The 12,829-nt window shown below is 43.7% G+C and overlaps 1 protein-coding gene across 2 annotated transcripts in view; it reads right to left on the reverse strand.

Annotated features, from left to right (window-relative positions):
• The window catches only part of PTAR1 (protein prenyltransferase alpha subunit repeat containing 1), a 63,743-nt gene that overhangs the window by 49,823 nt on the left and 1,091 nt on the right, over nucleotides 1–12,829 (reverse strand). For both annotated transcript variants that reach the window (XM_042850606.2, XM_042850607.2), the window contains exon 2: nucleotides 6,532–6,701. In XM_042850606.2, coding sequence (XP_042706540.1) covers nucleotides 6,532–6,701 — 170 coding nt within the window. The remainder of the gene's footprint in view (nucleotides 1–6,531; nucleotides 6,702–12,829) is intronic.

Consider the following 12,829-nt stretch of genomic DNA (forward strand, 5'->3'; position numbering starts at 1 on the left):
TGCCTAAACAAGCATCTTGAAATTACACTCTACATATTAATGCTCTCAATTGTAAATAAAAATATCAGAGAGACTCCTTTTATTCCTTGTTGGAATAAAGAAGACCATGAAATATACAATGCTAAACAGTATGTGGTAACTGACCATTTAGACTGAAGATATTCACAATAACCTCTAGTAATCAGCTGAACAATTTGTGATGACACTACACACAGTATATTCAGTATACATGCATAAATCTAAACATTATGGGAGGGATCACAAAGTGTGTAGCAAACAGATGAGTTTTTATTTGTTCAAGTTGGCAGTAAACCAAAACCTTCAGTTTTCCATAGAAGTTTAGTAAGATTCTTTCTCCAACTAAAACTATGGCAAGGTGGCTTAGTCACTGTCCTATTTTTCTGGACTCCAAAAAAACCTCTGAATTTCCTTCTCTCTAAGTACATAACAAGGACCAGCTGTAGATTAAGCAATTGTCTCAATAAATAATCAATAACTCATTACAATGTACTTGCTTCTTACGGTGTCAAGTATCAGAGGGGTAGCCATGTTAGTCTGAATCTGTAAAAAGCAACAGAGGGTTCTGTGGCACCTTTAAAACGAACAGAAGTATTGGGAGCATAAGCTTTCGTGGGTAAGAACCTCACTTCTTCAGATGCACTTGCATCTGAAGAAGTGAGGTTCTTACCCACGAAAGCTTATGCTCCCAATACTTCTGTTCGTTTTAAAGGTGCCACAGGACCCTCTGTTGCTTTTTGCTTCTTATGAGATCCTGCTAGCAAATTATCATTACGTATCATTTCCCACTTGCAAGAGTTGATATTTGAACAAGAACCATTTATTTTCACTCTTGTATTTAAGATTGGATATTCCATAAACTATTATACCCATTGGAAAAGACTGGAATACAATTGCCAAACTTTTTCCCACCCAAGAGGCTAATGACTTTAGCATCAATGAGAACCAAATCTATACTTGGCATTATAACCAGAAGAGAACTGCCCACCATGCAAAGTTCTATTAAAAGTGAAAAGGAGTTTTCCCTGAGTAAGAAGTCCCAAGTGGGGCCTTAGTATATGAGGATATCACAGTTTAGATTCTAAGTCAAGTAATGTCTGCATTTGGAAGATTATGTATAACAAGCTACATGAAAACAAATTCCTTTCTGTAACTCAGTCATGGGATTATTGACTCTTTCGGCATTCAGCCTCTCCATCATTTCAGCTTTCTGCCAAACTTCTCTGTCTTGACAAAGGCAATATTCAGTTTAGGGTAAAGCATGTCATCCAACACTTAAAGCCAAGTTTGGCATATAAAGCAGGTCATTAACATAGCAGAGTCTTCAGAACATACAGATAATCACTTTAAAAGTTGGACAAACCTGAAAAATTTTGCAGACCATCTCGCACCAGGCACTTTTTGTGTTTGCTTTCTGTTAAAACAATGGAGAAGGGAGTCTCTCTTCAAGAGGGGGGGAGGGAAAAAACAAAAACAAAACAACAAAACAAAACAAAACAAAACAAAAAAGAGACAAAAACCTGGATTTCACACCGCTGAAATATTTGTAAGATGACAGTTTTATGGTCTGTATTTTGGGATGAAAGGACTTCAGACAGGCTCTGTCAGAGACAGAATTAAAAGACTTCAACTTCCAACCCTGAACATTGCTAAGAATAATTGAATGAGCAAATATTGTTTGCAGATCTGAGTCTCACTGCAACAAAGCACCTGATTCTATGAGAATAGGACAAACTTAGCTAGAAGGGAGCTGGAGGCTAAATAAGAACCAATGGTTGCCTTCTTGCTTATGTCCAAAAATGAAATAAGTTTTGCATTATATGTTTAATTTGGACTACACATGTAGAAAGCCTTTTGTCTGTCTGTTGTGGCTTTTCTGGGGCAGGACTCTTCTATAACAATCTAGGTCCAATTAGGAAATACTGCATGTGAAGGACCTGCCAGACAACACACACACACACCTACCTCACCGGTGCCTGTATGATAAGCCAATGTTCTGACTAGTCCATCTAAGTCAGTTATCACTTCAAATGCACATTTGTTTCTGACACCATGTCAGACTTTAAATTTAAATACAAAACATAAATGGTTTTCTACGGAGTTTTAGAAGAGTTCTCAAACTGAGAATTTGAGATCAGATATAGTCATAGGTTTCTGTCAGATATGAATGCATCAGTAACAACTAGATGGGATCCTAATGCACTCATGGAAATGATCCAGATCTTGTTATTGTCAAACAGCATTACACTGATGTCACAGGCTACATCTACACTACAGGGGGGAGTCGATTTAAGATACGCAAATTCAGCTACGTGAATAGCGTAGCTGAATTCGACGTATCGCAGCCGACTTACCCCGCTGTGAGGACGGCGGCAAAATCGACTTCTGCGGCTTTCTGTCGACGGCGCTTACTCCCACCTCCGCTGGTGGAGTAAGAGCGTCGATTCGGGAATCGATTGTCGCGTCCCAACGGGACGCGACAAATCGATCCCCGAGAGGTCGATTTCTACCCGCCGATTCAGGCGGGTAGTGTAGACCTAGCCACAGTTACCAGGCAAGCTACATTTTAGATCTTTCAGAGTCCCTTTTGAGTGACTTTCTGCACTGTCTCAAAAGGATGGAACCCTGCAGTCCAACCACTCTTGGACTAGATCTCTGGGTGGCAGCCCCATTTCCTACCCAGGTTAACACCATTGGGGCTTTCATGTTTGGAACCTGTAAGCCCTTGTCCTCTGGGGACCTGTGACCAGCAAGCTGACTACGATAACCCCAAAACAGCTTCTCCAAAACAAACCATTTATTATTCATTCACCCAAACGTAAATAATATGCAGAGCAAAAATCCCTATATGCATATATTCCCTTACCTAAACCTTAATCTTTCCTTTCAATCTTTGGAAAGTTCCATTGAGCCCAGTTACCTCCATCTCTGGGTTGGGAAAAACAACCTTCTTGCTGAAGTTTGCGTGTCTGTGTGCCTCCTTGCATCCAGGGCCGGCTGCAGGCAGCAGCTTGCCAAGCAGGTGCTTGGGGCAGCCACTCCGGAGAGGGGCGGCACGTCCAGCTATTCGGCGGCAATTCGGCAGACAGTCCCTCACTCCCACTCAGAGCGAAGGACCTCCCGCCGAATTGCTGCCGCGATTGCAGCTTTTTTTTTTTTTTTTGGCGCCGCTTGGGGTGGCAAAAACCCTGGAGCCAGCCCTGCTTGCATCCCGGTCATGATTAGCCTACTGCACCAGTGGGGAAGGAGCCCAGTCTCCCTAATTCCAATCAACTAAAGCCACAATAGTCTCAAGCTCAGGAACAAAAGCAGATATTTCTTTGTGAAAGCCCATTTTTCAGAAACAAATACAGACGCTTTTACCTGATCCCAACAGCACATCATGAGAACTGTATTAAATGCTATTGGCTGCTTGGAAGAGAATTATTTCTGGGCAATAACCTGCCAACTGAATTGAGTATCAGTAGTGGGGCTGCAGTTATCCAGCAGCAATTAACTCATTGTGCATCAGGACAAAACGTGGTCCATGACTGGTGGAAACGGTCAGTGTCTTTCTTAGAGATAGCATATTGCCAGCCTTTTTTTAAGGAGGTTATGTGGCCTTTGATGAAGAAACCACCACTTTGTTTGAACAATATCAAATCTTCTATTTCTGATTATAGAGTATATAGAAAGTTGTGGCAAGACAACTCCAAGTACTGACATGCTTTGACTCTTGTCACCCTGTAGATGTCACAAAGACTGCACTATAGACACTGGTAGACTGTTAGCTACCAGTACAACAGATTCCTCTGCACAGTAACCTGGCCTGAAACCTGACAGAGATGGCACCTGCTGTTCTGATAGATAAACTTCCCCCATCCAGAGACAAGGAAAGTACACGCATGCTCATTCTGCTAGATATATTTTTGGCATGTAATGCCATTGTTCACAAAATAGTCCAGTTCCACCTGCCAGAGACTATGGGTGAACTGAAATGTTCTGAAATAGGTCAGGTTCCCTCCTCCCTAAATAAACCTGAAGAGTCATTAGGGGTAAGGCTACTATTTAATCATGGGTATTTTTCAGTAAAAGTCATGGATAGGTTACGGGAAAGAAACAAACAAAACAAAAATCACAGCCTGTGACCTGTTCATGACTTATACCGTAAATACCCCGATTGAATCATAACGGGGGGGGGGGGGGGGGAGGGGGACACTGTCGGGGGAGAACTGGGGGTCCTGCTGCTGGGAGGAAGGCCCGGGGGGTCAGTGGCTACTCTGGCCACCGCTGAGGGAGGGAGGCTCAGGAGGCCAATAGCTGCTCCATCTGCTACTCCTCCAGCTCCCCCAGGACTGCTGCCGGGAGCCACTGAGCTGCAGCTGTCCGGCTGCCCCTGCGACTGCTGCTCAGGCGGTCCCCAGGACCAGCTGCATCGGCTGCTGCTAGGGCAGTCCCTGGAGCCAGCTGCCCAGGGCTGCCAGAGCAGGGGCTGGTGCAGCGGGGCCAGGGTCACTCCAGCAGAGGCTGGTGTGGCTGGCTGCAGAGCTGCACCAGCAGCAGCTGGTGTGGCTGTCCCCAGGGCTGCCTGAGCAGCTGGCTCCAGGGTCAGCTGCTTGGGTGGTCTTCAGGTCAGCCACAGTGGCCGCTGCAGAAGCCATAGAGATCGCAGGAAGTCATAGAATCTGTGACCTCTGTGACAAACACAGAGCCCTAATTATGGGCATCATCCTCCATCTCTAGACTGCTCACAGAGAGAGTCCCAGAAGGCTCAATCATCTTCCTTCATATTATCCAGAGTGTGTGTGTGTGTGTGTGTGTATGTATGTATATATATATATATATCTTGTGAGAGCTAGCAATTCAAAAGGGACTAACATGCCAACATTAGGTTGAAGACAACCAGTTCTACACCTCACGTAAAACATAAATAATGGAGCGCTTACGGTGGACTTCAACCACCTAAATCAAGACGTGTCTACACTAGTGAAAAATTGGGACTAGCGAATATTGATGTCCTTCCCTAATCTAGGCAAACCCTACTTGGGGATACATCTAAAATCTACCTGGAAACTCCAACTGGTGCAGAGTACTGCAGCTCACTTAGTAAGTGGTATATCTCATTAGGAGACCCTATTGCATTCTAGGATTTGCATCAGCTGCCTCCTGGTTTCCCAGTGTCATTTAAAGGTAATGGTTTTAACCTAAAAAAGCCCAAAATATCTCAGAACCTACCTAAGGTTGCCTTTGTGCCCATGTAATCTTGTCACAGCTACAATCACCAGGACTGAGAGGGTGCTGACAGCAAGGCACGATCTGTGAGGGGCCACGGACTTTGGAGTTCAATGTACCCTTTGGTTTGAAACAGCTCAAATCCATTGGCCATGAGGGTATGCTGCAACGCACTTCTATTTTCCACGGCTTTGGGGCAGGAAAGGGTGCATCTTATAAGTCTATTGTGTGATATGATGATAGACCTATAAGATGTTTGAGTATTCTCGTGCCACTGTAGCAAAGCATTTTCAACACAGTCCTCCTTTCCTTTCTTGTTCACATTTTTTAAAGTATATTAGCATGATCCTATAAAAAGGAACAGAGGGTCCTGTGGCACCTTTAAGATTAACAGAAGTATTGGAGCCACAGGACCCTCTGTTGCTTTTTACAGATTCAGACTAACACAGCTACCCCTCTGATACTAGCATGATCCTGTGACTCGAAGGAGGTTCTCCCACCCACCCCTCCACAATGCAATAGATTTGTGGTGGTAACATCCACGCTGCTGTACCAATCTACTGAACAGAGTTTTCAGTCCATTTACAAGAGGTATATGGTATTTTCAGTTTTTCACAGAGAGACAAGTCTATGTTTCAATGGAATAACAATGGGAAATTTCACATTGCTCAGACAGATCTTACCCTTCATCCATAGCTTACATAAAACACAACTTTGTCTTACAGAAAAATAGTGATTTTATCCATAAAAGTCATTTGTCAAATTTCATAGCTATCCCTCCTCTCTAACTTATACTCCCACAAATGAAGCAGAACTTAACATCCTTTTTAGGAAAAGGGCTGTGAAAACTATTCAAAGTCAGCAATATCTTTAGAAATTTGCGAAAGTGAGTTAGTAAAGTAAACAGGAGCCCTAGAATATCGATTTGTTTATATAAACGATTTCCCCCTTGGGTCCTATAAGCCTTGAAAACCCCTCACTCCTCTTCCACCAAGAGCTATATATCACCAGTCTCCTGGCCAAGGAGAGTTAGATAAAATTTCCTCCCAACACAGTAACATTTCTCCTGAATTAGGCAAAGGAATAGCTTCTCTCTACACCACTTACAGCTTGGGGACAAAAAAGGAGTTGGAATCTCAACTAGGTAGAAACAACTTGCAATTTCCTCTCCCCCTCCCCATTTCACTAGGTTATTCCAATACACTACCAAGTATACATTTAAAGTAGACTGCGTTGTATCAGAGATGATCAAAAACTATATACTAGGAAACATACAGGAATTCAGTCAACCAAGTAACTTACCATCTTTGTTCAGCCATTGCTTTCTTTGTCTATAGAGGAGGAGTTTGTTGTGGACATATGGCAAAAGAAGCTTGACACACCAACTCTCCACGCCAAGCTTGTTTTCTACGAGGACTATAGGGCTCCGGTTATACCTGGCTTCAGGACAGGGTATTAACCCAATTTCATCTCTTAAAAATAAACACAAGTAAAATATAATTAGACTACTTATTTGTTTTTACCAGTTATTACTCTAAAGTTAACAGTCTGCCCACTTCTCCCATTCCACTTGGCCCATATTTTTCCCCCTTTTCTGATTTCTATGTCTTTTACCTCTGCCACCTTCTTGGTTCTTGAACTTCAGATGTGAGAAAACATAACCTGGAAGCTTCCCAGACATCCCACTTAAATACGCCTTCCTAACTAAATGCCTCATACAGTAAAATTAACTTAACAAATAAGCTTCTTAAAATCTCTCTCAGACTCTATGAAGAAGGCAATGGGGTAAATTTTTTACCAGCTACATTAAGCAAGAGGCAGTGATTGCCAATAGGAGGACCTCAGACATCTACAACAGAGCCCATGGCTATCCCCTTATCTTTTAGGGGGAAGTGCTAGGCAGCTCAGATCTTTGAAGTGATCTAGCTAGGCAACTTGATTCAGGATCAAGCTTTGCATCCTGGAATGTGTAGTCTCCACAGGCTGCATCTCTGTTCCAGTATATGAAAATTAGATGTGGCTCTTGAGCAAACTTTTCCCAACCTTGCATCGAGGGATATATATTCTTGGCTTCATCTGGAGACCAAGTTATATACTGTATTTATTCATTCAGACAAGATATACTTCATAAACCTTGCAAGCCTGTCATGCAAGTTTACCAGCCTATGCTAAAAAAAAAAAGAAAAAACCAAAACCCCTACATACCACCTTTTACCATGATGAGGGGAGAAAGAAAAAAAAAACAAAAAACAAAACAAAACACGACACTCCTATTTATTCACTCAACCTCCCAGCCACTCCACAAAACACATTCATCAAACAGAATTGCAAGACTACTTTATATACTGTATTTAACAAACAGGTAGGGCTTGTTCACGGATGAATAAGCGAGTATGAGACATACCAAGTTTAGAATGCAGACCAGCAAATAAATGTGTAAAATATACGGATGGCAGTATAAAGAACTGAATAAAATTACAGTTCAATCTAAAATCAGTTTATCCAATAACTATACAAGCTACATTAATTCTTCTAACTTGTGGTAAGTCTGAAACTGTGTTTTGGAAGGCAAGTAGACTAAACTGCCATCAATTTAAGCAGCTGAGTGTTATTGTAGATTATAGCAAGTTTTAAATATTGGAAGGGATATCCAGAGTTTGGGAATGTCTACACTACAGCCCTAAGTCGACCTATATTAGGGCCACTACAGTAATTATTGCAGTGGCTGATGTCCATACTATCCTCCTTCTGTCAGCGATGTGCATCCTCAGCAGGAGCGCTTCCACCAACTGAACAGGGGCAATAAGAGCACAGCTCACTCTTGGGAGCCCAACTGCCCCCCCAGGGTCTCTGCTCCTTGCTCCCAGCTGGGAGCAGAGGCCAGCCGCCCAGGCTTCTTGGCTCTCTGATTGGGCAGCCTCCGGGCAGGCAAGCAGTGAAACTAGGGTCTCTTTTCATTAATCCATTGTATTTGTTTAATTGTGGAAATAGGAGACTTTTTCTTCTGTTTTAGAGTTTAAAAGAATAAATGAATGCTTGAGTAACTCCCATCTATCTCAATGTGATGAGTTGAATGCTCTTCATAACTACAAGGCAAGTTGGACATTACTAAAATCCACAGTGTTTTTAATCAGCTATTAAATCATTTGCAAAGAAGTTTTTAATCATAGATCCTCCATCTCTAAAAAAAAAAAACACTGCCTTCCCTTGAAACCCTACAGTTATGCATAGACACTTACTACAACAGTGGGAGGGATTGTCCTGTCAATATAGTTAATCTATCTCCCCAAGAGGTGGTAGATAGGTTCACGGAATTCTTCCATAATTTAGCCCTGTCTACACCAGGGATTAGGCTGGCTTAACCATGTTGCTCAGGGGGCATGGATTTTTCACACCCAAAAAGACATAGCTGGGTCAGCTTAACTTTTTGTAGACCTGAGCTCAGCGTGAAGCAATGGAAACAGCTATAAGCAAGGTTACATAAGAACATAAGAATGGCCATACTGGGTCAGACCAAAGGTCATCCAGCCCAGTCTCCTGTCTACCGACAGTGGCCAATGCCAGGTGTCCCAGAGGGAGTGAACCTAACAGGTAAGTGATCTCTCTCCTGCTATCCATCTCCACTCTCTGACAAACAGAGGCTAGGGACACCATCTTACCCTTCCTAGCTAATAGCCATTAATGGACTTAACGTCCATGAATTTATCTGGTTCTCTTTTAAATCCTGTTATAGTCCTAGCCTTCACAACCTCCTCAGGCAAGGAGTTTCCACAGGTTGACTGTGCGCTGTGTGAAGAGGAACTTCTTTTTATTTGTTTTAAACCTTCTGCCCATTAAAGGTTGTGAGCTCTTTGTTAGAATATCACTAGGTTCCACTATCTCTGGGTTCACAGCCTGTTACCGTCCAATTTTTAAGTTTTAACTATTTTTGCCTTTGTTTGTTTGTTTTTAAAAAGTGACTTCACAAATTATACCTGTGTCTTCATTTTAGAGTTTACAATCTTAGGTTGCATTAACAGAGACACAGCATGCAAGTCACAGGAAGTGATAGTACTGCTCTACTCTGTGCTGGTTAGGCCTCAGCTGGAGTACTGTGTCCAATTTTGGTCACCACTATATAGAAAGGATGTAGAGAAGCTGGAAAGATGACCAAAGGGATGGAACACAAGCCATATGAGCAACGACTGAAGGAACTGGGTACGTTTAGTATGGAAAAAGAGGAGATTAAGGTGGGGACATGACAGCAGTCTTCAAATACTTGAAAGGCTGCCATAAAAAAGATGGAGAAAAGTTATTTTCTCTTGCCATAGAAGGAAGGACAAGAGGCAATGGGTTTAAACTACAGCCTAGCAGATTTAGATTAAATCTCACTAAAAACTTTCTAACCGTAAGAATAGGACAATGGAACAGATTGCTTCTGGAGATTGTGGAAACACCTTAACTGGAGGTTTTCAAAAGGAGGCTGGATAGCCATCTGTCTTGGATGGATTAGACCAGTGGTCCCTAAACCTTTTACCTTGCGTCCCTCCTTATCCCTGTATACCCCACCTCCGCAAGGAGCCAGGCCACAGCTCCAGGAGGGGGGGGGATGTGGACAGGTGTAATGGGGCCGGCGGCTGGGTCCCCAGGCACGGGGCAACACTCCCTTCCTTTCCCTTGTGTGGGCTGGTCTGGGCCCCAACCTCACCCCCTCAAACATTACTCCATGCTCCTCGGGGGGGGGGGGGGGGTCTCTAGTTTAGACGCAACAAGTTTTGCATCTTGGCAGGGGGTCAGACTAGATGATCCTTGCAGTCCCTTCCAACCCTCTGATTCTATTAATCTAACTAGACAAGACAGACAAAGGAAGTACTACTACACCATTTAATAGGTGGGGAACCCAGACAACAGAGATAAACTGAATTGAGCAAGATCACATAAGAAGTCTGTGGCAGAGCCAGCAATAGCACCCAGATCTCCTGAGTTCCAGTCCAGTGCATGACCACAAGCCAAATACTGAAAATGAATTTTGCCTAGAAAAAAAAAAGTGGTCAAGACTTCAGTTGGACATCACATTAACAAAGCCAAAACAGGAGAGCAAAATTAAGACAAGGATAGTTCCCAACTCTCTGGGACAGAAAAGGTATTCCTCTTCACCCATCATCAACTGTTGCCAGAAAAAAAGTTTGAAAACCACTGAAGAAAATTGTTGATACCTGCAACCAAACGGAGCTGGGGGATGAGGGGTTTGGGCTGTGGGAGGGCCTCAGGGCTGAGGTGCAGGAGGGGGCCAGGGATTAGGGGTGCATGAATGGGCTCCAGGTTTGGGGGGGCTCAGGGCTAGGGATTGGGGCATGGGGTTATCTCAGGAGGCTCCTGGTCAGCAGCACAGAGGGGGTGCTAAGGCAGGCTTCCTGCCTGTCCTAGGGTGCAGCGCAGTCTGCGATGTCAGAAATGGCCAGCAGCACGTCCGGCTCCTAGGTGGAGGGGCGCAAGCGGCTCCGCGTGGCTCTCGCCCGCAGGCACCGGCCAATGGGAGTGCAGAGCCTGTGCTCAGGCAGCACATGGAGCCCCGTGCCCCCCCTCTGCTCCCCAGGAGTCAGACCTGCTGCTGGCCGCTTCTGGGGCACAGCATAGTGTCAGAACAGGTAGGAACTAGCCTGCCTTAGCCGGGCAGCACCGCCGACGGGACTTTTAACGGCCCTTTCGGCAGCACTGACCAGAACCGCTGTGACCCAGTGCCTTACATTCCGCGTTCCAGCAGTTTGAAAACCACTGCCCTACATCACCAAGATTGCTGGACAGGACACCTCTTTGTAAAAACTAAGGCCCTAGTCTTACAAACACTTAAGTGTATGCATAATTTTGCTGATGTGAGAAACCTCATTTGGCATCAATGGAACTACTTGTGAGTAATGTCATACACAAGTTTAAGTGTTCGTATGTCTGGAGCCAAAGAAATTTTGCAATACATTTTACAAGTTATACAGATGCTCAAGAATAGAACATAATATGCGGAGACAGTTATATTTCAGTAAAAAAAAAAAAAATATATATATATATATATATATATATATGAGGCTGACTCAGCAAGACAAGTCAACATGAGTCTTAGGTTGGATTTTTAATTACCTAAGAAATAAAAAGTAAGTTTGCCTTAAAAAAAAAACAAAAACAAGAAAAAAAACCAAACACCTTTTCCTCCTAATTAATTAAAAACCCAATATGAGAGACAACAACTCCGTTTTACATTCAGCTTAGAACTTTACTTTTTATTGTCTCTTAGTGAATTTAGTGCCCAAGAAGCCTACTTGAATTCTCAAGAGGGTGGGTGTTGACCTACCCAGGATGAAGGGCCCATCCACTCAACTGTGTAAGGATCAAAGGTTCAAAAGAAGAGTACCAGATGGGGTCATGAAGCAGAGAACCCTGGACAGTGCCACTGCTCTGTGAAGGAGTTGGTGGACACTGTCCAGAGGAACTCTGCCCAAATGTGTGAAAAGGGTAGGAAAAGAAAGAAGATCCCACAATCACTGATCACCCACCCTGTTGAGCATCACCCATCCATTAGTCCAGGGAGTTATCTTGGCCAGTGCCAAGGTTGAACTGAGGTCTTATGACTTGGTGGGGCCACGGATGGAGTACCCAGAGATGCGAAGAAAAAGGAAACCAGAATCTCAGCAGAAGGTTCTGGAGGAGTCAGAAGTTGGGCTACAGACTGGAGGTAAGCATGTGCTAGGGTCTCCTTCTCGTGGCAGAAGGGGTACGCTTTGAGGGACAACTGTGAACCATGTCAGCCGGTGCCTATGTTCACCTTAAGAAGCCCAGCTTGACAGTCTTGGGCACAGAAGTCCCTTGTTTTTCTATAGAACAGTTATAACAGCAGCAGCTTTCCCACACTGTCCCACCAATAAGTATCTACCCTGACCCGCAGGGAATCACACTTAAGCATGCTATGTTAGGTCAGTATCAAGGCGCACAAACTTTTACTTCTAACCTACTTTTCGCCATGAAGGCAGACGGCAACAGCAGCACATCTTAACGAAAAAGTGTTTGAGTCTGCTACCACTGAAATCAAAGGGAGTTTTCACAGCGTAGAATGTGAAAAGAAGCAAAAGCCCTTCTTTAGGCTGCACACAAACATTGACTGTTTACTGTGCATTATGCCTCACAACCCTAAAGGGAAAGTGTATGGCTAAATCTAGTTTTAAAAAGGCTTATTTCTGACAGCACCCATATGCTATGGTTTAAAGCCTGGCTACCTGCCAAGGCAGCTAGCCATATTTATGTAATCCTAAGGATTTCTGTCACCTAGAGGAGAGATATTGTAGCCGTGCTGGTCCCAGGACACTGGAGAGACAAGGAGCGTGAGGTAGTATCTTTTACTGGACCAATTTCTGTTGGCGAAAGAGACTGGCTTTTGAGCTACACAGAGCTTCAGCCCCAATCCTACTATAAATGCTATGTGAGTGGACCCCTGAGCCAGGTAGAGTCCATTACAGGATTGGGGCCTCAAGGAGGCACAGTCATTTCAAAATTTAGATTTCTTTAACATTATCTAACATTAAAAGGAATGTTTCCATGCATTTACATTCTCTCTCTCTATATATATATATATAAT

This window comes from Chrysemys picta, chromosome 6 (genome assembly GCF_011386835.1).
Source record: "Chrysemys picta bellii isolate R12L10 chromosome 6, ASM1138683v2, whole genome shotgun sequence".
In the NCBI taxonomy this organism is placed as follows: Eukaryota; Metazoa; Chordata; order Testudines; family Emydidae; genus Chrysemys; species Chrysemys picta.